The sequence below is a fragment of the Microplitis mediator genome, chromosome 3, assembly GCF_029852145.1.
Source record: "Microplitis mediator isolate UGA2020A chromosome 3, iyMicMedi2.1, whole genome shotgun sequence".
NCBI classification, from domain to species: domain Eukaryota; kingdom Metazoa; phylum Arthropoda; class Insecta; order Hymenoptera; family Braconidae; genus Microplitis; species Microplitis mediator.
Window position 1 is genome coordinate 5860989 of NC_079971.1, and position 27013 is coordinate 5888001.

The 27013-nt window shown below is 29.2% G+C and overlaps 4 protein-coding genes and 1 long non-coding RNA gene across 6 annotated transcripts; 2 read left to right on the plus strand and 3 right to left on the minus strand.

The window, feature by feature from the left end:
- The first annotated feature begins 34 nt into the window (after positions 1-34).
- On the plus strand, positions 35-4822 carry LOC130664564 (sin3 histone deacetylase corepressor complex component SDS3). Of its 2 annotated transcripts, none has more exons than XM_057464528.1 (8): positions 35-190; positions 275-407; positions 1455-1518; positions 1589-1702; positions 1822-2023; positions 2731-2911; positions 3053-3195; positions 4681-4822. In XM_057464528.1, exons 1-8 carry the CDS (start codon positions 188-190, stop codon positions 4774-4776), a joined length of 936 nt encoding a protein of 311 aa, XP_057320511.1. In that variant the 5' UTR covers positions 35-187; the 3' UTR covers positions 4777-4822. The 2 variants fall into 2 exon arrangements, with proteins under 2 accessions (XP_057320511.1, XP_057320510.1); XM_057464527.1 differs by having other exon boundaries at positions 36-190; positions 2990-3195.
- LOC130664565 (E3 ubiquitin-protein ligase MARCHF2-like) lies at positions 4799-5317 on the minus strand. Its single transcript, XM_057464529.1, has one exon. The coding sequence runs from the start codon at positions 5315-5317 to the stop codon at positions 4799-4801; it is 519 nt and encodes a 172-aa protein (XP_057320512.1).
- Positions 5318-7680: 2363 nt separating this feature from the next.
- Positions 7681-10785, minus strand: LOC130664955 (INO80 complex subunit E). The gene is made up of 3 exons (XM_057465161.1): positions 10605-10785; positions 10205-10361; positions 7681-8360 (listed from the first exon to the last, which is right to left on the minus strand). Exons 2-3 carry the CDS (start codon positions 10346-10348, stop codon positions 7788-7790), a joined length of 717 nt encoding a protein of 238 aa, XP_057321144.1. The 5' UTR covers positions 10349-10361; positions 10605-10785; the 3' UTR covers positions 7681-7787.
- A 148-nt stretch (positions 10786-10933) lies between these two features.
- On the plus strand, positions 10934-15495 carry LOC130664954 (mRNA export factor GLE1-like). The gene is made up of 4 exons (XM_057465160.1): positions 10934-11173; positions 12725-14065; positions 14146-14521; positions 15142-15495. The coding sequence occupies exons 1-4, from the start codon at positions 11144-11146 to the stop codon at positions 15399-15401; spliced, it is 2007 nt and encodes a 668-aa protein (XP_057321143.1). The 5' UTR covers positions 10934-11143; the 3' UTR covers positions 15402-15495.
- A 1056-nt stretch (positions 15496-16551) lies between these two features.
- On the minus strand, positions 16552-20496 carry LOC130664956 (uncharacterized). Its single transcript, XR_008989491.1, has 3 exons — positions 19618-20496; positions 17619-18519; positions 16552-17544 (listed from the first exon to the last, which is right to left on the minus strand). It is a non-coding gene; the product is annotated as an uncharacterized LOC130664956 (long non-coding RNA).
- Between the last annotated feature and the right edge of the window lie 6517 nt (positions 20497-27013).

Consider the following 27013-nt stretch of genomic DNA (forward strand, 5'->3'; position numbering starts at 1 on the left):
AGAAGGAAAAAAAATAATTTGTTTGTTGTGATTCAACTTCAGATCACAAAAAACTTCAACTGCATCATCTGCTTGCTTGGCATTCGCATATGAATTGAGTTGACTCTGAATTTGAGTTACAAATAATTATTTAAAATTAAAAATTTAATTTTTATATTTTAAAGTTGATATAAATATATATAAACTAATGGTAATTATATAGATTTAATAAAATAATAAATATGAAAATATATATGTAATTTAAGTGATTAATTTTAATTTATTGTTGGAAAAGTTGGAAAAAATGTCGTATCAAGGATCTCCTTTCTCGGCTGTCTATGGTCCTGATGATTTTGATCTTGATGATGATAACGAGGAATATATGGATGATGATCGGGACGTTGATGATCCAGATGAGAGTGATGAAGGTTAGTATTTATTTGTTTATATTATTTATTTTTATCAAATTGTTTTGATGTTAATGAGGTTAGAATTCAGTGACAGGTTAAGTGTCAATTATTAGACGTCTAATAATTATTCTTTTTTTTAAAAACGATAAATTTAAAAAAAATGCACTCATAGTTTTTTTAATTTTCTACATGTGTATATTTTAAGTTTTTTTTTTTTAGGACCATTTTCAGACAGAGTCCGCTTTTTTTTTTAATTTTCAATGACAACTGTCATCAATTGGGAGATAAATGAAATTTTGAAAATAAATTTCTGTAGAATCTTTATGTCAATTTTGTAATTCGAATTTTAAAATTTCGTATGCAAAAATTTAGTCAACAAATTTCGTTTTACTCGAAATTGATAACTGAGTAATTTTTTATGAGCGGGAATGTAGCAGATGTGTGACGATTTATAAATTTCAAAAAAATAAAATAATGAAATTTAAAACAACGCGCGTACTTATTTTTAAATTTTCTAAATTTTGATTCTTCTTAACATTCTATTCATTTATTCAAAAAAATTTTTTAATTTCCAATTGTCAGTTACATTCAGACCCATTTTTTATGAGCGGGAATGTAGCAGATGTGTGCCAATTTATAATTTTTAATAAATAAAATAATAAAATTTCAAAAAATGCGCGTACTGATTTTTCAATTTTCTAAATACGCATTTTTTAAATTTTTATTTTACTTAATATTCTATTGATTTATTCAAAAATTTGAAAATTTCCAATTGTCAGTTACATTTACACTCATATTTTTTTTAGATTCTAGTTCTCGGTAAAAATTGCGACATTGTCTTTGTTTTAATTAAAGTTTTAACTTTTTTTTTTAATTAATAAATAAAATTTCATCATCAAAATCAATTCATTCGTCAAAAATCATTTTTAAAAAGAGGGAGAGACTGTCTGAGAATTATTTTAAGTTTAATTGTTGATAAAAGAATCAAAAAATTGTTGATTGTTCGCAAACTTCAAGACCACGATTTAAAAAAAAATAACAATTATTTTAAATAATTACTTTTAGATACTGAAGAAGCGAGCGAAACTGACATGGGAAAATCTGAAGAGTTGACAGAAATAAAAGAGCAGTAAGTTTTAAATTATTTATTTATGTTGTAAATTAAAATAATGAATAATGATAATAATTTATTATCGTAGAGTTTATCAAGATAAATTAGGAAATTTTAAAAAACAACTTCAACAATTAAATGATGGGAGTCATCCTGAATTTATTCGTAAATTAAAACGTTTGGAGTCACAGTATCATGAACGGTATGATTTATTTATTTAATTTATGGCGCTTAAAATCATCTTATTAATCAAATATAAAGAGGAAGAGGCGACTGGATATAATAAATAAAATTTCAAATAATAAATTTATCTATTTATAGATTACGTCTGAATATAATTCATCGTGATTATCTTATTGAGTGGGCAGAGAGAGATTATATATGTGAAAAAAAAGCTGCTGGAAAAGAATTTGAAGAAAAAAAAATCGATCTCAAAGAAAATTTATTGACTGACATGGAAGAGAAAAGAAAAATGATTGAATCCGATCGGCAAACGATGGAATTGACCGGTGATTCAACAGAGGTAAATTACAAATAATAATAATAATCGACATACGCATGGTATCAATAAGACACCAGCGCTGCCTTATCTACCAGGAGATATTCCGCGTTGTTGAGAATTACCGTTGCCGTATTTATTGGACCGCAGGATTCACAACAACTCGAAAAATTGATCACAATAGATCTGATATTGTGCTCTTCGATAAAACCACTCGTGATATTTCTCGAGTTCTCAGTACTTGCTGTGTATAAGATCCCGGTTAAAGAAGAGCACAAAAACCAGAGGCGTGTTCAGAAACCCACTCTGGAAGAGAAAATATTCAACTCCTGTGTTCAGAAATATCCTCTAGTTGAACCAGAGTGCGATTTAACATTACAAAGGTACTAATCACACCTAGGTAGGTAATTGTTCACCTCCAGAGTGTATTTCTGAACACGCCCCAGATATATCAGGATCTCCTGTTTAAAATTTGAAAACTTTACCTAGACTACCGTGCCAGGCTCGTACTCATTGTTGGTATCCTTGGAGGAATGAGTCTTTTGTATCTGCCTTGGCTAGAAACTCAACTTGTTCGTTGCAAGTTGAGTTTCTGGCATCACGGATGCAGATCCTCGGATCTCTCCGTCGATTTAGGCAACGAAACTTGTCCTGCTGCGGTTGCTAACCTTGTTGATGTCTACCGGGGAAAAATAAATAATAATAATTCACTAAATGATTAAATATTTAAGGTAAAGCCAGTGATGACACGAAAACTACGCCGACGACCAAATGACCCAGTCCCTGAAAAAGTTGAGAAACGTCGAAAGCCACCTCCAGCTCAATTGAATTATTTACTAGATGAAAAAGAAATAGAAAATGATCTCAAGGCAATAAGTCGAGGAAAAGTCGTCCCGACAGTACGGAAACAAGGTACCTAAATGACTTTAGTTTTTCTAATGATTATAATATAAAAAAATAAGTAAAAGTGTGGATTGACAATTATTTCAGTGGTAATACCACACTACAACAATCCCGTAAATATTTCAACCTCTCATGTACCACCTTCTCCAGAAGCAAATTTAGTTGAGACGCGAATCGAAGACGGTAAGCTGTGGTACGAACGAAGATGGTACCATAGAGGACAGCCTGTTTACGTCGAGGGAATGGAAATGTCGAGATTCGGTGCTAATATAGCAGCCATCGGAACGGAAGTCGTGAGTATAATAAAGTAACAGTAAGGTAAAAGCGCCTATACCTGCTCAGTACCATTAGTCGCTCACTTTAATTGTTTAAGGCGTTTTTTTATAATTTTTATAAAAAAAAATTACAACTAAAAATATCGCGTCCCTGATGCCAAAAAGGCATATGCTGTATATAGATCTACCATAAAGCTAAAAAGGCATATAAAAAAAAAGTATATTACCATGAAGTTTAACCCGTGAATTCAAATTTAAATATACTAAGGGAAAAAATTAAAGTAAAAAAAAATTTCGAAATTTTTCAGTGAGTTTTGAGTAGCTGTATTTATGTGGATAATCGTCGTATCGTGAATTTAAAAAAATTAAAAAAATCATTTTGAACCTCGACGATTCTAATTTTCAGATTTTTCGGTCAAAACTTTTTAGGAGCCACTTATCGCTTTAGAATCACGAAATTGATCAAAAAACAAAATTTTAAATATTAATGCCAAAATGGCCTATAGCAGCAAGCATGTGCCTTTTTGGCATTAATTTTATTTTTTATTTTTTAGTTAATGCTAAAAAGGCGCATGAATAAAAAATCATTAAAATATTAAATTCATTCATTTTTTGTTAATAAATATTCAATTAAACCAATTCATTGATTTTATTGATTTTTTATTTATACGCCTTTTCGGCATTAGCTAAAAAATTAAAAATAAAATTGATGCCAAAAAGGCATATGCTTGCTGTTATAAGCCATTTTGGCATTAATATTTTAATTTTTGTTTTTTGATCAATTTCGTCACTCTGAAGCGATAGGTGAATTAAAAAAAAATTATATGCCTTTTTGATATTAGGGACGCGATATTATTATTGATAAATAATTATTTGTCAATCTAAACATATTAAAATATGATGTATCAAATTATTTTATAATAGATTATATATTTAAATTAAATGACTGTTTTCAAAATCGCGCTCAGCCGGGAATTTTTTACTTTAACGTTCATTCGTTAGATTAAATTTAGTTTACGTCAAATTTTTTAAGAATTGTTACAACTATATCTTATTAAATATATTTTTAAAATTCATGAAATTTTATATTATGAAAGAATAAAGTAGTATAATTTATAAATTATTTGTCCAAATCAATAAACTTATCATAGTTTAATTGAAATTGTCTTTGAGCGACTATAGAGCCATGTGTTGATCAAGTAATGGTACATCACAACTTTTAGTGAGCGACTATGGGTTCACTCAAGGACCTTATTTTAAAAATTAATAATTAATTATCTTTATTATTCTTCAAACTTAAATTTTATTCTAATACTCGAAACTTCAAAAAATAACTATAAAAAAAAATCTGGTTTTTCATTTTATTTATTAATTTATATTGAGTGATTTAATCTCACTCGAATGAAAAGTGAGCGGATATAGGGGCTTTTACCTTATAGATTTGAATAAACAGTTAAATTTAAATAATATTTATTACTAATAAATATTTAAAATAAAATTTAGATTTGGGTTAAAAAAGTATCCGATGGAAGTAAAGTACGTATATATATATCACAATTAAGCCGTGGTAAAATATCATTGAAACGACGGGCGTCATAACAGTCACAGCCGCGGATCGTCCTCAGACTGGCAAGATCCCGTGGCTCATCCTCGAGCGGTACATCGTCAGACTTTTATTTACGTCTTCCATCGACGTGTGATGATGCCTCAACTTAACAACACTTGTTTTTTGCCACCAATAAAACCACACTCTCTGATGATACTGCAACGCCATATACATCCATGCGAAATATGAAAACACAACGAGCAGCATCATCGCAACAAGTGAATAAGTTGTCCATCGTGCAGGCGGGAAATTGTCGTAATTATTTGTTGAATAAAAATCCGCGGCTACGATACATACGTAAGTTGAGCCCAATGTCAGTGGAGTCGCGATCATGCATCGTATCAAATCGACGCGTATATTGCGCACAAATAATTGTTGGTCTGGTTGTTTTGTGCAAATCCATATTATTATTGAATGCAATGCGCTGTAACGCGGCGTGCGTTCTATGTCAAATTGGTAACCACACAATTCACAACTGTTTCTGTTGCTCTCCTCCAGCCAACGTTCTAAACAAAACAAGTGGATTGCGCCCATCGTACCCTTTAAATAAATTTATAATTGTAATTATTGTTATTGTGTCAAATATAATTATTATATATTGTCTATTAATAAAACTTAAATAATAATAAATAATTAATTAATTAAATTATGGGATTCAAAATATTTTAACTTCCCGCTGAGAAAAAATCGATTTGTTACCAAGATATCGTCGGACTTTGAGCTCAGAAGTTTATCAATGATAAAGTTTTCGAGTTCTCTGAGCTTTAAAACCGCGGGAGTAGTTCAGGGTCAACCGCTTTTTTTCAAATTTTTAAATTCCCTGTATGAAATTTGAAAATTTTCAAAAAAAAGGAAGTTATCAAATGGAGTTTTCATCAGATCTTGATGTTTTGAGGCCCTAGGAAATTATTCTGACTATTTCTGGATGAACGTCCGTGGGCGTGGGTGTAAACTTTTTTTGTTCGATAAAATCTTTGGAACGAATAAATCGATTTGGCGAAAATCGAAAGGGCTCATCAAGATTACAAAAAATTATGATCCTGAATTTAGAATTAACAATATTCGGATTTTTTTTAACAAATCAATTACAAAAAAAAAAATAAACTAAAAATATGCACATGTAGAAAATTTAAAAAACTACAGGTGCAATTTTTTAAAATATTTTTTTTTATAATTGATCTCTTCCAAAAAAAATTTTAAAATTATTAAACGTCAGCTAACTTGAGTTTAATTTTTTTTTAGGTTTTTGTTGCATAACTCGTAAATCGCTCGACTCTTATTTCTAATTTTGATGAAATTTATACCGTTTTTTGATCTCAAAGTTCTCAAAAGTTCATTAACAGAAACGTCTTCATGTTCTCCGAGTTTAAGGGGTAACGGTAACCGATTTTTAATTAAATTTAATTCACGGGCAAACACTGGAAACCTAAAATAGTCTTTAGCGTTTTTTGAAACCTTAATAGAAGACTAGAAATTTCGTATTTTCAAAAATCAGGGTGGCCACATAGAAATGATTTCAAAATTCCCTGATATTTCCCGGTTTTCCAGTAAAGTTTTTCACATTTTTCCCTGATTTATAAATTTTATTCGTATCATTTAGATATTCAAAGTTTTTAGTATATTTTAATTTTTAATAATTAAATTTGATAATTAAATCATGTGAGAAACCATCAAAAATAGCAATAAAATAAATGAATATTGCCTACTTTTGATTATTCGATGTTAAAAATGTATAAGTTAAAATATTTAATAAGAAATTTTATAATTTAAATAAATTCAAAATACACTGGTTACAAAAATTAAGGGAAATTAAAAAAATTTCAAATTTTTTAGTAATTTTCAACAGTTTGTAACTCGAAGGAAAATGTTCGTAAAATAAAAACAAAGAGTCAAACTGTAGCTTCAAGTGTCTAGTTTTCTGATCTGGGTATTTTAATTTTTTTATTATGCACGGTTTCGGAGCAATCAAAAATCAATCATAATTATCGAAAAAAATTTATTGACAAGCAAAAATTTGGTAAATTTTTTTTTTCGATAGTTTTCTTAGGATTACTCCGGAACCGCACATAATAAAAAAATTTTAAGACCAAATCAGAAAACTAGACACTTGAAGCTACAATTTGCCTTTTTTTTGTCGTTTGACGATTTTCCTTCGAGTTACAACCTGTTAAAAATCACTTAAAAATTTTCAATTTTCTTAACATCCCTTAATTTTTATAATTAGTGTATAATTGAAAATTTTTTAAATTTTGAACTGTTACAATTTAATTCCCGGATACTTTTTGAAATTCCCTGACATTTCCATGATATTTCCCGGTTGCATTGAATTCCCTGATAATTCCCGGTTCGTGGCCACCTTGAAAATTCTAATTCGTCTGCAAGAAAAATTGTTTTAAAATTCTCATTTACTCTACGAGTGCAACAAAAAAAGTTCCGTTCATTTTTCTGAGTGCAAGAAAGAGGTCCGGTAGCGTATCCCCTGAAAAACAGCGGGAAGTTTTGGAGTTGGCCCACAGAGTCAACCGTATTTCAAATTTTTTTTCATTACCTTACACCGACATGGATAGATGATGGGTACTAGCGTTAAATCATAGCAAATACGACAAGATCTTTCTTCATTTGAGTCATCGCTACTTGTAATTAAGTCGCACTGACTTATTTCTTCAATTTTATTATTTTCTAAATCATTTGACACCTTGTCAATTATCCAATCGAGCGTGACTGCTATTTCATCTTCCCCATCCATTGCTTTTATTCCTTAAAAAAAAATGATTTTAATTTTCGATAATTTTTTTCTTGTCAATATTAAAAAAAATTCCAATGATGATGATTTAAAAAATTTCAATTGTGGTTATATGTCAGTATCAAAGCTTTAAAAAACAAGTGAATTTATATATGAAAAATTTTAATTTATTTGCAAGTACATTATCTATTAATAAGAAAAACATTTTAATTTATTAACTGATTTATAATTTAAATAATAAAAAAAAAAAAAAATAAGAGTTTATTCAGCCATCATGTCAGCACTGAGACAATCTTCCCCCATATTACTCGGCGAGGTTTCAAGTTCACCGATTTCATTAGACTCACTGTCTAAAGACGGGTCGTTACTGAACATTTCGGTTGGGACAGTCGGTGGCGCTTTTTCGGGCACCAGTTCCAGGTACGTCTGACGCGACTCTAAATGTCGCTCGACCTCTTCGGGGGTCATATGTCCATCGGAAATCATTGACACCATTGATATTACGTTGTTCGAGGTCTGAATAGGCGGGATAGCCTGAGCTTTCGGAGCTGATTTGGGAGCTGATTTTTTCTTCTTAGTTGTACTTGAAGGTTTGACTGGCGATGGACCATGGGGAGTGTGATTATTTATATTTACTTCTACTTTCTTTTTCTTATTTGAGGTTTCTAATCGTGACACGTCATCGTCGGACGATTCTGTTTCATCACTTTCACTGAATGATGCGTCGACCTTTTCGTACTGAAGCAAACGATCCAGTAAGAAACTCTTGTCCCGATTTACTTTTAATAATTTACGTTGGGTTGATCTCAAGGCTTCTTGGAAACATTCATTTTCCTGCAATAAATAGAGTAGTACATTTATTTATGCTCGTAATCTGACAATTTTTTATACACAGTAAAAATTATAGGTAAAATCAACGCGATCTGTGTTGGAAACGGATATTTGTGGGGAATTTAAACACGAAATTTGTGTTAAAATCTTAAGATGGAATTCGGGTAATACGAGAAGTTAATTAAACACTTTTTAAATGTCAGTGGCGACAAAAAAAATGTTAACTTTTACATTTTATTTTTGTACCATGGAAATTCAGTAAATATAATTAATATATTATGAAGAGATTATCAACAGTGACGACAATTATTATTTAACAATCAACTATTTTTTGATAGTAAATAATATTTTTATTAGAGTCAAGGTTTTAAAAAAATCACGTGATATTTAATACCAGTTGCAAATACTAAATCAATTAATTTCTTTTAAAAAAACAAAACCACATTTTTATTTGGCGAAAAAATAATTTTAACATTACATTAAATAATTCGAAATTGTAACTAAATATTTTTTATTGGTATGATAAAAATTCCAGGTTTTAGTAAATGGTAAATTTAATATATTAATAATTAAAATTTTTAAGTTAAATTGACATTTATAAAATGTCCATTTCACTTTCATTTCTCTAATAATTCTTCCGCGACTATCGAGTGGCTTTTTAACATAAATTTTGTGTTAATTTTAAAGTAATTCTTAATAAATGTTGATAATTACAATTTGTGTACCAAGTAACACTTTTAAAGTGTTAAATAGTAGATCGATTTAAAATTTTTAAGTAACACAGTGCAATGTGTTGATTTAACACAAAATAATCAGCACAAAAAATTTAACAAACCGTTTTTCCCAGATACACAATATTTTTTCCTGCGTAGAAAACAAAAATTAGTTTCAAATTTGTAATTAAAATATTAAAAATAAATCTATGAAAGCTTGGTCTCATTTATGAACTTAACTTTCAATTTATTTATATATTTTTTTTTAATACAAAAGAAATGGGTTTAAGTAATGAAATTCTCTACTGCTTTACTTTGAATAAAAAATAACTGATTCTGTATGCATCGGTACAGATGCCAGACCAGATGGGAGAATAAAATTCGTTTGAAATTACGTGTTCAAAAATTTAACTTTTAAGTTATTGATTTAGCAAGTATTTCCATCTAAAAAGTTATTGAACTTTGTGGTGAATTTAATTATTGTCAAATTAAAATCCTTCTTGTGTGACCTCATCTCTTTTATAATTTAAAAGACGTTTGCCATAAAAGTTTCACGAGCTTGAAAAAAAAAAATTACCAAAAACTAAAACCATTGTCGATAATTACAATTTTTGTAGCAAGTAACACTTTTAGTGTTAAATAGTAAATCGATTTAAAATTTTCAAGTAACACAGTGCACTGTGTTGATTTAACACAAAATGATCAACACAAAAAATTTAACAAACCGTTTTTCCCAGATGATACTCAAGTTAGCAGACGTCTGACAGTTTTTAAATTTTTTTAAAAACGATTAACTAAAAAAAAATATTTTGAAAAATTGCACCTGTAGTTTATTAAATTTTCTACACGTCCATATTTTTAGTTTTTTTTTTCTGTAATTTATTTGTTGAAAAAAAAATCCGACAATTTGTAACTGTCTGCTAACTTCCGGATCGTTTTTCCCAGACACAATATTTTTTACTGTGAAAATTAAAACTGAAGCCTGATAATTTTTTAACCGCAGAAAAATTACCAATTAAAAAAAATTCTCTTTAAATTACGTAAATATTACGTTTGTTTTTTTTTTTAATTTTCAATTGTCTCCAACTTTTACTGTCATACATAAAAATAAATATTAAAAGCCAGTGAACTTACGTAAATTAAAAACTTAAGTTTCCGTTTTAAATTACGGTATTGATCTTTATAATTAGGAACTTCTTCCTCAGGACTGTCTTCCTCGTCATCCTCGACTTCTGCATTGTTGTTTGCAATTGACCGGCAGTACCATCCTTCCAACATTGATCATCTGTGTCTAAATATAAATAGCAATTAATGTATCACACATTTAACACTGGGTAAAAAAAAGTAATTAATTTTACTAGTGACAGTAATTATTATCTCTGTTACCAAATATTAATAATTAACAAAAATGTTTATGATAAAATGATTACACGGAATGTAAACATAAATATTTAAAAAAATAATATTTAATATAAATGAGTTGATAAAATATATGAAATATATTCATTAGATAGTTAAATATATTTACGCTTACATGTTGATCCCAAAAGTTTTTTTTAACTCGGCAAATATTTGCGTCGATTGATTATTGTGAGAATAAATGAACTCACGGCCACTTTTATGAGATGCTTCCATATCGTATCGTTTGATTTATAAATCGATTCTTAGATAACTTCAGATATATCGAAATTTACACTCAGTGTCATCATGCGTTAAAACTTTTTACTAAATTGCTACTGTAGATTTCTGTAGAAAAAAAAAATAAAAAAACTAGACAAGAGAGCGCACATATTTTTGTTCTCTGAATAAAATCTTCCGTTTCTTTATTAGTCTGATAAATTTATTAATTAGAAAATTGTTACGACTTACAAATAAATTTTCTGTTGATAATTTTGAAAATTACGTAACTGTATTTTGTTAATCAAATATAAGACAAATTTTTATAGACGTTTACATTTTCAGTAAAATATTTACTTTTGAGACGATCAATTTTACGATTGTTATTAATTTTTAATTAAAGTTTAATTAGTGATAAAAGTTTTTTTTTAAATTTATTGTTGCAACAAAATAATAATGAGTATTAATAATTCATTGGACAATACTGTAAGTACTTTTTTTTTTACTGTTAATTACTTATTTTTTAGGTTATGTCATAAAATTTATTATTTATTTAAAAAATTTTTATTTAAATAAAATTTATTATGGCGCTAAAAGTAGCGATCATGGAAAAAATTTATTTATTTTTAATAAACAAAATTAATACTCAGGTAAAAATTTTAAAAAATTTATGTGAAGAATTTTAGAAAATTTTTCTCATCAACTGTTACAGTGAAGTTGGTGGACATCAGACAGTTTGAAAAATTTAAGTTTTTTAAATAAAAAAATTAAAAAATGGGCTTGTAGAAAATTCTAACCTCAGTACATGCTTTTTTTTTATCATATCAATTTAATTGTTTAATTTTTTCAAATGTAATTCGAAAATTGTCTTATGTCTGCTACATTTACATTCACTCATTAACTCGGTAATTAAAAACACTAAAATTTTATGAGTGTGAATGTAGAAGACATCAGACAGATTTCAAATTATAACTAATAGAGTAAAAAATAATGATTATAAAAAATACACTTATTAATTTCAAAATTTTTTAAATTTTATTTTATTAATTGGTCTATTTATGAATAATTTAAAATTTATCTGATGTCTGCTACATTCAACCTCATTAAAATTTTCAGATGTCAGTTACTTCCAGCATCATAATTTATTTACTATTTATTCAAAAAGGCGGTAATTTGAATAAAATTTATGATGCTGCTGAAAGTCATTAAAAAAATTTATTTATTTTCAATAAACAAAATTAATACTGACAGGTAAAAGAATTTTAGAAATTTTCACAAGGAAGTTTTTTAAAAATTTATGAGTGTGAATGCAACTGACGAATTTTTTAAATTTTTGAATAAATGAATAAAATGTAAGTAGAATAAAAATTTTAAAACGCGTATTTAGATCAATGAAAAATCCGTACATGCATTTTTTTAATTCACTTATTTATTTTGTTAAAATTCATATAATGTCTCATGTCTGCTACATTCACACTCACTAAAAATTTTCATGTGGAAATTTTTGACAAATTTTTGATGATCACTAACTTGGTAATTTAAAAACATTAAAATTGTTAGATGTCAGTTACTTTCAGTTGCATAATTTATTTACTATTTAATTAAGAGACCGTAATTTGAACAAAATTTATCATGATATTGAGAGTCACTCAAAAAATTTATATGAAGAATTTTATAAAATTTTCTTATGTATATTTTTTAAAAATTTTTTTGAATGATCCTGAAGTTTGAAGACAATTAATAATTTTCGTTTCTCTTTTAAAAAATCAATTATAAAAAAAAAACTAAAAATATGCACATGTAGAAAATTAAACAAACTACAAGTGCAATTTTTAAAAATATTTTTTAAAATAATTTATCGTTTAAAAAAAATCCAAAAACTATTAGACGTCGGTTAACTTCAGTATCATTTTTTCTGATGATCATTAACTCGGTAATTAAAAACACAAAAATTATCAGATGTCGGCTACTCTCAGCTTCATAATTTATTTACCATTTAATTAAAAAGACCGTAATTTGAATAAAATTTATTTACAGAGCTACAGTATACTAGATATAACGAACGCTTTTGAAAATGTAAAATTATCGGCATTGAAAAAGGCAATAAAAGTCTCTGGATCTATAAATAGCGTGACGATTGGTCCCAATGCTGTCATTGAATCATCATGTAAAGAAAACATTGAAAATGTTTCCAATAATACCAATAATAATAATAATAAAATCAATGAATCAAAATCGAACGAATCATCGCCTGCTACTGAATCATCCCGAGGATCAATAAGATTTTCAATAAAAAAAATTCTTGTCGAAAATGAACTCCAGCGCAAAGAAGAAGTCAGAAAATCCGTGGAGAAAAGAAAAGAAGAAATGGAACGAGCATCAAAAGCATTTCGGGAGGAAATGCTTTTGCTCAGAGAAATTTTGACAGCAAAAAAAGAACAAGAGCGAGCCGCTGAATTGGCGAGACTTGAAGCTGATGAGGAGAGACTGGCACAGCAGGATGAGATTAAGCGAAGACATGCGCAGCAGCTTCACGCTCAAAGACTCCAGGAACGTAAAGAAAGATTTGAACGCGAAGCTCAGCAGCATCAGGCATTGTCTGAAAGAAAGGCTTTAATTACTTCTCTGGATGAAATGTTTAAAGAAAAAATAAAATCTCTCTGCGTACTTTCTAGTGGTTCGAAAGATCACACCGCAGTCGCTCAAGCCCTCGCTCCCTTTGTTGCTAAATTTCGTGAGCTGCACAAACAGATCGAAAGCGTCAATGAAAAAGCGCGACGAGGTGAATTGAATTCCGCTGACGTCACTTACGCCGAAAATATTGTCCAGCAAGCAGACGAAATTTTCAATCTTTCAAAAATTGAAATCAACAGAATCGACGCTCTCTATGATGAAGAAGTAGCCAGACGCGAGCAAGATGTGAAACAAGCGGAAGCTCACGCTTACGCTCAAGCAGAAGCTGAAGCTGCAAACATTCAAGCAATCACTCAGGCCCAGGCTCAGGTTTCCGAGCAACAAAAACAAGCAGGGCCTCAAGAGACTCTGACTGAACAATTGCCAGATACTCCGCCAAGCGAATCAAATTTTTATGAGGACCAGGAGTCACTTCAAATTCTGATAAACGCGACAACTTTTTTAAATCGATATGCTGAGTGCTATCAAAACTTTTTACTGTCTCCTGAAACAAAAAGATTCAGGTTCGAGTGCCAAAAAGCCATTAATATTCCAGTCAACACGATATCCGCTGCCAGTGGATCAGATTTGATGGACAAATACAATAAACTTCGATTATTGTTGCAAGGAAACACTAATCTCAATATAAATCAATACCCAGAAAGTGTTGCGTTCTGTAAAAATTTACTTGCCAAAAATATTGTGGTAAATATTTTAAAAAATCATTTTTTTTTACTGATTTGTGAAACCGAACTAATTAATTTAATTTAATTTAATTATTTTAGAATCAAGGGGAGACTCTGGTTTCCAGTAAACCGGAAATGGCGTTCGGAGTTGCAGCAGTTACTGTGGCGCTGTGCTGTGACTTTCCAGATTTGATGGCACTGCTGTTAGCTCACTTTCGCACGATTTGTCCTTATATCTGTCCTGTATATTTATCTCAATTACCGGGACAAAGTAACGAGGACTACTACAAGTCTATAGGATATAAATACACTGATGGTGTGATCGAGAGACAGGACAAATTTCTGTGTCGGATTTCTGGAATCATGCGATTATACTCTGCGATTATTGTGACAAATTTAAGACGTGGTGTCAACTGTCCACATCCTCACGGGCTTCAGAATGCATGGAGATGGCTTGCAGCCACTTTGAATATAGGTAAGCTCTTTTCTATCTATTCAAATAAAAATAAGTGGCTAAATATGTTCCTAAGCGCGAAACTTGGGAACGTCTGGATCAATTCGATTAAAAACTCTGAAAACCGCCGACTCTGCAGGCTAGCCCTGAAACTTCCCGCTAGTTTGAGCTCAAAAATACTATTGTCAATACATTTTTGAGCTCTTCAAGCTCAAAAATAGTAATCCCGCAGCTTCCATTGTGAAAATTCAAGTAATAAACAATGACAAAAAAATAATGAAGTAAATTGTTGATTTTTTTATTTTATATCAGCAGTATCTTTGGAAATAATTAACCGATTTTGACGTTCAAAAATGCATTTAATGCAGTTTTTTTGTCCTCTAACATTAAAAAAATTTTTTTTTGTTTAAATTACACATTTGTGACTGTTTAGTATCACTAACTTATCTGTTCTGGTGACCATTACTAAAAATTAAAAATGTCATGTAAAGTTTATAAGCGACGCCATCACTAGAGCTTGACCAGAAAAGTATAAGTTTGTGGGACTGGGACAGTCCAATAGCTTCTGACAGAAAGACGTCTCTAGGGTCTGCTAGTATTTTAATATAATTTATTTATTTAAATTTACATTACTTTTTTAGCGCCAAAACCAAAACATGTTGATGCCATAGCAACGTTAATTTACGACATACTTCAAGTTTGTGGAAACGCGATGTTTAATGCATACCCGACGCAATTTTTAAAGCTTCTAAGAACTCTTAATGATCAGTACTATCCACTTCTCCAACAAAGTGGTGTCATTGGTGGTCCCATAAGTCGTCTAGAAGCTTTTCTAAGAAATACTTTGGCAACAAATAGCATACCAGCACCTGAAGGACAGCTTCCATTGAATATGTGGTAGATAATTAAATTTAAAAACTTATAATTAAATGGGAATGTAAATATATTTATTATTGCGGTTTATTATGTAACTATTTAAAATATTGTGTAAATAAAATTATTATACATTAAATTTTGTTTCTTTATTTCGCTTATTTATAAAATAAATTAGAGATTGATCTCTAAAATAAATCGAGTGTTTTTTCATCATACCTGCGCTGAAAGTTTAAATTCCTGCCTTTTTTTAAAGGGAAGAATGTCGTCCTTTTTTTTCAATGAGATAAATGATAAAAATTAGCGCATGCGTCATTTTTTCCACAAACAGAGGCAAAAATTTAAACTTTCAGGTGCAGGTCGGGTGAAAAAATGGCTTGGGATTGCAATTACGTGGCTTAGAATATCCTACTTTCCTCCCTAGGTTCAAATTTACTAATTAATAAATTACTCTGCATGCATCAGAGCTAGCGATGCAAAATTTCCGTCATTTTATGTTTAATCAGATCACGAGAAATTGACTGACGATTGCATGGAAATTGACGTCAGAAATTTTGCGGTATATTTTTGGTAAAACAATTTCCTGGACAATATCAAATGTACAAATATTTGGAATTGAGATTGTAAGTAAACTGCAAGTGGGAAAAAATTTCCTATCACTTGTATTTGGATGCGAAATGACAGGAAAAATTTGTTGGTAAATTTTTTTTTGAGCCTACTTGAAGTTTTGAATATTTGTAATACTAATAATGCTTGAAAAATTAATATTTTAAATTAATTTAAATATGTAGTGACGTTAAAAAAATCTTAACTCGCCTTTGATGAGTTACTGCTTTGTTTTTTGTCTGTTTACCTGAAACGGCATATTGACTGTCTCTTAAATCTATAATCTAAATAAATTATATGTTTTGAACTTTTAAAAGTTTTATAAGTATTTGTAATCACAACTTAAATGATCATAAAAATGATAATTACCGAATTTTAATTTTAAATACTACTCATAAATTTTTACATTTAAATTTAATGAAATATGATATTCATCTAAGTATACATTTAAAAATACTAAATAAAAAAAAAACAAGACTCAATGTTTTTTTGTACATTAACTATATATATAGTCTTTATTTTTATTAAAAAATAAATTAACATATTACTCTTTAATTTTATGTGAAAGTACCAGTGGTGTGTCCGTTGTTTGATAAATTTCTAAATTTTTTTTCATAAATCCAAACAAATTGTCAGATTTAGTAGATATTTATTAGAGGTGTGAATTTAGTAGAGATTCGAATTACTCGTAATATTTTGAATAAATCAAAACTTTCCGAATTATTCGAAAATTTACGACTAATTCAAAAATTTTCTTTTGAACGACTCAAACTTTTCATAATTTTTCCAATAATTCAAATTTCCGTCTGAGGTAATAAGAGCTAAAAAAAAAATTATTTTTGGTTTCTTAAGAAACTAAGCGCTCTATTAAACCAAAATCGAATTTTTGAAAGCTGACTAGAATTTATAGATTTGAATCGAGTAATTTGAAATGCTACAAATAATTCAAAAATTTTCGCAGATTTTTAAGTTGACGAATAATTCGAAAAGTTACGAATAATTACAAAATTTTATTTTGAACGTCTTAGAATTTTAATCGTTTTTCCAAGAATTCAAATTTATGTCAGGGGTAATTAGAGCTCGGACACGAATATACAAAAAAATAATTACTGATGACTTCGAAAACTAAGCGCTCCATTAAACCAAAAGTGAATATTTGAAAGCTGATAAGAATTTTCTCTATTTGAATCGAGTAATTTGAAGTTACAAATAATTCAAAAACTTTCGGATGATTCTAAAGTGGACGAATAATTACAAAATTTTGTTTTGAACGTCTTAAAATTTTAATCGTTTTTCCAATAATTCAAATTTATGTCAGCTGTAATTAGAGCTCAGACACGAATCTACAAAAAAATTATTATTGGTTACTTTAAAAACTAAGCCCTCCATCAAACCAAAATTGAATTTTTGAAAGCTGATCAGAATTTTCTTCATTTGAATCGCGTAATTTGAAGTTACAAATAATTCAAAAACTTTCAGATAATTCGAAAAGTTACGAATCATTCGAATTATTCAATTCGCACACCCCTAGTATTTATTTACTGATACACCAGTCAGTATAAATTCTGTAATAACGTTAAAAAAAAAAAAAAAATAGAATTGATATTTATTACCCTTAACTCCAGACTGAATGACTCACCGATAGCTGGATCAAGAATGTGGATCTTTTCAGTTACTACAGGAAGTATTGGAATGCTGGAATTTAATGACTCACTAATTTTTATCGTTTCACCTTTCATTTACTTTATTTTTTTTCTTCTTCTTCTTCCACTGGATTGAATCATCTGCATCCTCTTTAATCAACACTGCAATTATTCAAAAGATATTTTCGCTGAGCCAGTAACTGCACCAGTAGTGGAAACGAACTCTACTACCAAGGACCTTGACCTCGTTCTTCAAGACGTCTGCTGATACTGATAGCGTTATTTTTCTAGTTGCAATTTTTCCTCAAAGTAACATCAGGAAAATGCATTAAATTTTTTTTTTATTAACGAAACATGACTTGAAAATTTTATTATTTTATTACAGACTTTAGTTAATAAATTATAGGAATTTAAATGTATAATTTATTAGATAAAGAAATATTATATATATGTATATATGTATATAATAGATAAGTTGTTTTGTACATTGACAGAAGCGTGCCACTTTTCTTGTGATAATCAATTCCTAAACTCACTCCGTTATGTTTACGAAACAAGTATCGGTCTTGGACTTGGTAAGACATTCCAAGTTTTACTTACCGGTTCTACAGAATATGAGTATGGGTTTTGCTTTAAAAAATCCTTTATGTTAATAAGAACAAAAGTACAACCAGAAAAATTTTTAAATAATATTCTCTATCAATAAAAAAATAAAAATACTATTTTTACCTGTAGCTTAAACGTGTAGGCGGTCAAAAAAGCTGAACTGACGGTTGTTACTCGGCATATAATTGGATACTGTAATGTCTTCTCAGAGTGTGTTGAAGCCTGCACTTTTTTTCTTAATCATCCGACACACGTGATGACTGCGTGAGAGATGACTGTGTGATGATGTCACTTTGGACCATTGGATTAAAAAATTATTTAATAAAAATAAAAAAAGACTATAAATTATTATGATACTCAAGTCAGCCGACGTTTAATAATTTTTGAAGCGATAAATTATTAAAAAAAAAATATTTTGAAAAATTGCACCTGTAGCTTTTTTTATTTTCTACACATGCATATTTTTAGTTTTTTTTTTTTTTGTAATTTATTTGTTGAAGGAAAATCCAAAAATTTTTCATTGTCTTCTAACTTCAGGATCATTGATAAGAGAGTGAGAAGAAAATTATGCACAGAAAAAATGAATTCTTGGTACAAAAAATATTTTGCAGTATGAATTGAAGTCAACAAATTTCTTGACTCAAAAAAATTTTTTTTTGCCCCAAGTGTTTTCTTGAAGTGAGTGAAAATTTTTTCCGCCAAGAAATTCTTTTTCTGTGTGAATTCTTCAGTGATTTTATCAGCTCGCGATGGATCAGGTTCCTTACCCACCATCGAAATTAAAAATCATTTATAGCCAATGAACAGTAATAAATAATTTTTATAATCACTATTTCTTCTTTAAATCGTTGAATACTTAGAGCTTTACAAACGGACGAAAGTCCCACCGACCACTTGATTAAGAAGAAACGGCCGATGAAGACATCGCCCGGGCGCATAGCTCAGTAATTTTATCATGTTTTCATTCATTTCATTTATTAATTATCTATCTAATAATAATTACACTCTTTATACTTAGAAAAAAAAACATTATTACGGTAACATATATGACATTTTTATAAAATAAGGCATAATTAATTTTTTTTTACTTTGAAATAATTCAAAAAATTGATGATCCAGAAGTCAGCAGACATTTCACAATTTTCGGATTTTTTTTTCAACAGATCAATTAAAAAAAAAAAAAAAAACTAAAATTATGCACATGTAGAAATTTTCAAAAACTATAGGTGCAATTTTTTGAAATATTTTTTTTTTTTAAATCTATTGTTTAAAAAAAAATCCAAAAATTATTGGACGTCGGCTAACTTCAGTATCATACAAAAATTTCAAAAAAAAAAAATAAATAAATACTTTTCTTATTTAAAATAATAATAAAAAAAATTTAATCACCATATTGATACTCAGTGTTCTCAAGTGTAATAATTTAAAACAAATTACTTATTAAATCAACAATAGCGATAAATCAACGGTAAATTTTTATTGAAGAATAGGTTCCGCGAATAAAGTCGCGACATCGTTACTTGGAATTAAAACGAAATGTCGTAATTTTTCATACGCAAATGATAAATAAATAAAACTGCTGTAGGCCTCAAGACGGCGATAAAAAAATTTAACTGTTCCAAATGTATATAATTAATACAGTTAAGTAATAAGCGATATTGCACGTAATATATGTGAGTAATGAATCTTGAACAATCATGGTAGGACAGTAATGTATCTTATCTAAACATAAACGGATATACAACCGAGAATGGAAGCTTGGAAGCTGTTGGTTCTCGGGTGGCCGGTTTCGCCGGTTTCCGCGTTCCAGACGAACGCGCGCCGGTTTCTCGACGCGCGCATGACCGAAGAGAACGTCCGCTGTCAGGAAATAACGGCTGGGGATTCCCCATTAACCTGTCGATATACAAGAGATCGAAAAAAACAGCCGATCATTTTTTATATTAACTCTTTACTAAATTTTTCAATTAGTTATTAATTATTATGTTTAATTAATTTTAAACAGCTAAGTCACTGGTTTTTAAAAAATGTTTTTATCCTTTATAATTAATCCGCATACTGTAAAAAATTTGCGGTGCGAACGCGGATTAAATTCCAAGCGATCGCAGAGCGCATGATTTTTTTTCTGAATTCTCCCGGAATAAATTAACTCCGGGATTTAGAAAAACAAACTCAGTATGGAGTTATTTTTTCAAAAACTTGAACTCCGATTCACGAAATCAATTCGAATTTAAATAAAATTCAAATTACTCCGAATTAACTCCCGGTTTTTTATGATAATGAAATTATTCAACGTCAAATTTTTGAATTTTTTTAAAAACCGTAAATTTAAATAAAAAAATTACACCTGTAGTTTTTGAAATTTTCTACATGTGCATTTTTTTATTTTTTAAAATTAAATTGTTAAAAAAATAAATTTGAAAATTGTCAATTGTCTGGTAACTTCAGATGAGTTTTTACATTGAGTTGATAAATTACAATACATTTATATATTTATATATTTTATAATTCACAGCAATAAATTGTTAATTAATTAATTACAATAATCACTAAAACACTTGGATATATTATATTAGTATCACTGATTTAATGATATATGTTACAGGTGTTTTGAGTATGCGGTCCATAGTAAGAACCGGAACCGGCAAGTAGGTCACTGTCAAGCGGCATTCTTTAGTGTAATCACCCGCGATTACGTCTGCGGTGTCAAAATTATCATCAGCGTTCGCTGATCACAATAATCTCATACTTGTACGTCAGGTGAAAAAATTAAATTTAAAAAAAAATACGTAATCTATAGAGTTAAATTATTTAAAATCACATTTGAAAGTATTGACAGTAAAATAAAATGTTGAGTGACTAAGTCGCGACAAGAGACCTGGAAGAACTGATGGGCCACTACTTGGCGGGGCCCGATGTGCCACCGCTGAGATTCCACAGCAAAACTCCTTCCTCCTACTCGAGCGTTTACGGCAGCCGGTTGCGTGGCTCGATGAGCTTCGTGTCCGCGAGTTATAGAGTGAGAGAAGGCAACAACTCCTTCTACATCGGACTCGTCGCCTTGCTGAGCCATCACCAACGCGTTCGTACACCTCGTCATAATGATAATAATAATAATAATTATAATAATTATGATAATGATCAGCATCAACATCAACGTCACCAGAGCAACATCAGTTGGATAGAAACAGCATCAACATGATTATCAACTACACTAGTTACTAGTATAGGCTGCAAAGCGTTGGCGAACTAACAATGACGGCGATGACGTCACTGGTCCAGTAGTTTTTATGACTCAACAATACATGGCATTTTAAAATAAAATATTACCATTTTACCCGGTCTTAATGCTGTGCAGTTTCGTTATTTTGTTCTGAGACAAGAAATAACTGTCGAGTTTTTTTTACTTTTAGTGCTTCATCATCGACAATTCGACCTGAACGTATGTTCATCGTTGACGTCATCGTTTTACGCTCACGAGACACTACCATACACAATACGTTAAACTACACGACACTAGGAGTGTCGTAAAGATGGATTATGGATTAATGTAGACTGATATATTATTAATATGTGTATATATAGATATGTAACTCATTCATAATTCGCGGAAAAATATATTTTTTACTGTCGTTATTTATATTTTTTATGCTGGATTTTTATAATTTAGTAATACTGTAAAAAATTAGTGGAGTAAATCGGGAGCCGATGACTGTTTATTTATTTAATTCTCTCGGAGTGAAATTTGGAGTTTATTTTAATACTAAAACTCTGAATCGAAGTGAATGCAGATTTAAATAAAATAAAGATCGCTGGGGAAAAACAAACTCTGTATTCGAAGTAATTTTTTTAAAAAGTGAAGTTTGATTAAAATAAACTCCGTAATCACTCCCGATTTTTTATAGTGTAATTTTTAAGCTTATGGATGACAAAAATTAAAAAAATATTAGTGAATATGGATTTCATTTCAATTCAAATTCACTCTGTCACTTGGAGTTCCGGATTTAAAAAAAAAATTCCCTCTGTATACGGAGTTAATTGGGAGTTTGTTTTTCCACATGAGTGATTTTGGAGTGATGTGGATTTAATTTTGATCCGGAGTTTTAATGTTAAAAGAAACTCCTTTCTGGAGTTCGATTTCCCTTTAGGTTTCCACTATATAAATCCACTATATAGTGAAAACCTAAACATGCAAACCTTCTCCATAAGACAATTTATAGATAAATTGAGAAACATTTAGATAGCCCGAACTGGGAATCGAACCCAGACCATGTCGGTATTGCGCCGGGTGCTCTACCAGTTGAGCTATCCGGCACTATACTATATTCCGTTCATTTTGATCTATAACTTATTGAGCTACACCGTCCATCGTACGGTAATACACCAATTTTTTAAATATAGTGTAAACCTAAACATGCAAACTTTCTCAATAAGACAATTTATAGATAAATTGAGAAAAATATAGATAGCCCGAACTGGGAATCGAACCCAGACCATGATAAAAAAACGGATAGAATCCGCATTTTCGGCTGTTTTAGCCCATTTTCGAGGCTAATAGCTCTCTTGCTAAGGCTTAATGGCTTTCCTTAATTACTGTTATCATTTTTCTTGTGCAGGGGGTCGTCCTGAACGCGACTGAGTAGATGTCGCCCTATAACTTTATAATTTGATATTTTTTTCTACGATTAAATTTCCAAAATCGGCATTTTTGCCCATTTTCGAGGCCAATAGCTCTCCTGGTAAGACTCCATGGCTTCCCTTACTTGCTATCATAATTTTTGTAGTGCAGGGGGTCGTATTTAACACACCTGATCAGTTATCGCCCTATAACTTAATTTTTACGATCTTGTTTCTTACGACTAAATCGCCGGAATTAGTGGCCTGCTAACCAATCGACTACTCAATTACTTCACAATTTTATTTGTCATCATAGCAATACCATTTGTTACCGTAAGGTTATCATATTTTTCACTACAGAGAAATTGTTCGTTATCACGTCTGTTTGTTATGAGGACGAAACTCTTTTTCTCCGGGAGTGATTGGAGTGACATGAATTAAATTTTAATCCCATCTGCTCCTTTCTGGAGTTAATTGCACTTCGAAGTGGATTGTAATAAAAATAAATCCGCTTCCCGTTCACTCCAAAAATTTTTCAGCAAAAAATTTCGAGAAAATAATTGTAATTAAAGTATTTTAATTAGTAGTTTATGTACAAATCAAAATAATATTTTTATTATTTTTCTCAGCAAACTTCTGTACTAGTCAATTTACCTGTGAGAATATGAACGAATTTTTTTTCCATCCACGTTATTAACATAAAACAAAGTCGGCTTAGTATCTAGTAATTAGTCTGTATAATAAAAGCGTACGCTACTTTGTTTCTCTTAACTCTTAATTTATAATTATCGCAGAATATCCCGCTAGTAAAATTTATGTTGTTTTGCGAAGCTTTACATACGCATGACTGAGACTGAGACTTAGACTTAAACATCCTCTCATTGATTAGCGTTTTACAAAGACATGTACTAGCGAAGAATAATGGAATCCATATACACGAGCTACCATACCCGGATTGTGTTAAGGATTTAATAAAAGTAGACTTGTTCCGCATGAAAATATCATATATGGTAAATATATATTAAAAAATATATGTTACAGATATAAATATATATGTGACAATACATGAAATCTTATATAGAACTATATATAGATTTTGGCCGATTTTATTATATTTCTATACATGTTTTCTCTTATATGATTTCATATATTTCCGTATAACTTCAATATACTATTTATATATTTGAAAACTTATAATTTTAATATATTCAAAAATAAATGTTATTTATATATGGAAACAAATAAGAATACATATATAATTGATCGTTATATGGCATGATATATGTACCATGTATTCAACTTTATAAATTTTTATATATTTTTCGATATATAGAACCATATAAGTCTCCCCATATATGTAAGAATAAATAAAATCTATTCTTTTCTGACTTCCTTTCTCTGTTATAAGATTCAAACATTGTGTTCAGAATATATATATATATATATATATATATATATGTGCTAGCTTACAAATTTACAACTATAATTATCAATATATCTAATACATATATGTGCTAACTTATAAGTTTACATATATAATTATAAATATATATAATACATGTATTAACTTATAAACTTACGTATATAATTAATTATATTAAAATTTACTATATTAGGGGAGACCGGGGCAAGACGGCCCACCTCAAAAATTAACCAAACATTTTTTTTTCTTGTTTTCTTTTGATTATCACAAATTTAGATTATTTACTCATTTTTAGCCCGATACGTGAAACTTGGGGCAAAACGAACCACTCAAAAATTCTAAAAGAAAATGTATTTCATAGTATTATAACCTAGTCATGATTAATTTAATAGAAATATCATTTTTTGGTTAATTATATGGATTTGGATTAAAATAGAACATTTGAAAAAGTTAAAAAAACTAATAATCAATTTTTTATTCAATACAAAAATAATTATTAATCAATTGTTATTTTTTATTAAATAACTTTTAATTTGTTCATATAATTGGGGCAATTTTCGGCTGGAAAAATCAGTATCTAAGATAGCAATTCTGAATGTGACCAATCATTACTTTTTAATAGATTATGCCATAAATTAATTAACTTTCACTAATAAGTCACGTAGTATACAAAAATCAAATTTGAAATCGAAATTCATTAAAAATGTCAAATGAAGTTTATTTTCAATTCACCAAAACACTCAATTTTTTTCTACAGAAGTGAAAAAATTACTCGTATTATATCAAAAAAGGTTATTTCGAGTAATATTAAAGTAAATACAGTTGTTAAAGAGAAAAATATAAACATTTGTTACGCGAGAAATTTTTTTACAATTAAAAAAAAAAAATTTTTTTTTTCATTTTTTTTCGGAGGGGGCCGTCTTGCCCCAAAAAAAAAAAAAATTTTTTTTCAGGAGCTTCACCAAAATTTTGGTGAATTGAGTTCAAGTTGGACAAGAGTAAATCGACTTGATGGTTAAAAGCCACAAATAATAATAACCGGCTTAGGTGGGCCGTCTTGCCCCGGTCTCCCCTATATACAAGAAAATATATATCGTTTTTGGCCATTTATATGGTCCCATATTGATTATATATTTTTTCGTATATATTTATCATATATGGTATTTTTATGCGGGAAAGTAAGAAGAATGGAGTAAAGGCGATGGAATAAAGTATAAGTTGGCGTCTGTACTGAGTGGGTATAAAGTCGATAATTATTTATTTTATAATCGTGTTTGCAAATCTTAAGATAACGTTCACTGATAATTGTTTACGAGTCATTCCGTCACAAACGTCATATACATGTGATTATTTTTTATCTTATTTTGGATATATTTAAACTCTATGATTTTTTTTTTTTTTATTTAACTATTGGAAAATTTTATTAGAAAGGCATAGAAGAAAAAAAATTACCGGTGAATGATGAGGATATTAAATGCTGCCTTTTGATTAATAAATTTATGGTAATTATAGGATACGCATGAGAGAGAAAAATAGAATGGAAGAGGAAGAATGAATGAAAATAAAATAGTGGCGCAAGTTATGTACGCTATGAAGAATCGAGTTAATTTAAAATAACTGCAGCTTGGAGTAGAAATTTTATTTTAATAAACTTTTTTTATTGTTTGGTAAAAAAAAATTATTGATTTATAATTTGATAATAAATGTATACATAAAAAAAAAATTTTTACTCGCATGGGAAATAAAAGTTTTCTTGGGGAGAGAAAAATTTTTTTAGTCATAGGGAAATTTTTGATTTCAATTTGTAATGCATAATATTTTTTGCGTCAAGAAATTTTTGTACAGAAAAAATAATACTGTCACTAATAAATGTTTTTTTAATTAAAGAAAATAAGAAATTACTGATCTTTTGGAGCTTGAAGTCAAATTTAAAGTAAATGTCGCGATGTTTTGACTATTTCGACGAAACTATCAGACTTATCACAAAATGTCAAAGGATCTTTTCTGTAGACAATTTTATTTTGTACAAATTACTTCTGATAAAGTTTTTTAAAATTCCGCATAATTTTCTAATTATTTCTATTTTAATGTCAAGCTGAAATCAATTAGAACACTACTTTTTTAAGAGCTTGACATTAAAATGGAAATAACTAGAAAATTATGCGGAATTTGAAAAAATTTTATCAGAGATAATTTGTAGTGAATAACATTGTCTACAAAAAAGATCTTGTGATATTTTGTGATAAGTCTGATAGTTTCGCTGGAAAAGTAAAAAGATCTCAAAATTTACTATAAATTTGAGTATAAATAAATTCCTGTCTAAAAGAAAGTTTGAAATAATTATTGAGTCAAAAAAATTTTTTTGAACAATAATTTATATTTGTACCTATCAATAATTACTATTAAAATTTTTTTTGTTAACAGAATTTTTTACCAACAATGATATTAATTATTAATAAAAAATAGTGTAATAATAATTTTGGATTTTGATATTGATTTAAAATTTTATTAAAAATTATGTTAACCCTGACGCAGCCTTGACCGAGACTGGATCCGGATGAAGTATCATGTGTATCGTACATCGTATGTATACATTACATATATGTATAATGTACCATACATAAAGAACAAGTCCATAGATACACGTAATAAGTATACATGTGTTGATACATAACTGCGTTTTATCCACGTACGCGAGTTTAACGCCTTCGCGGTTCATCTTACTACTTCTTATCTACTTCTATT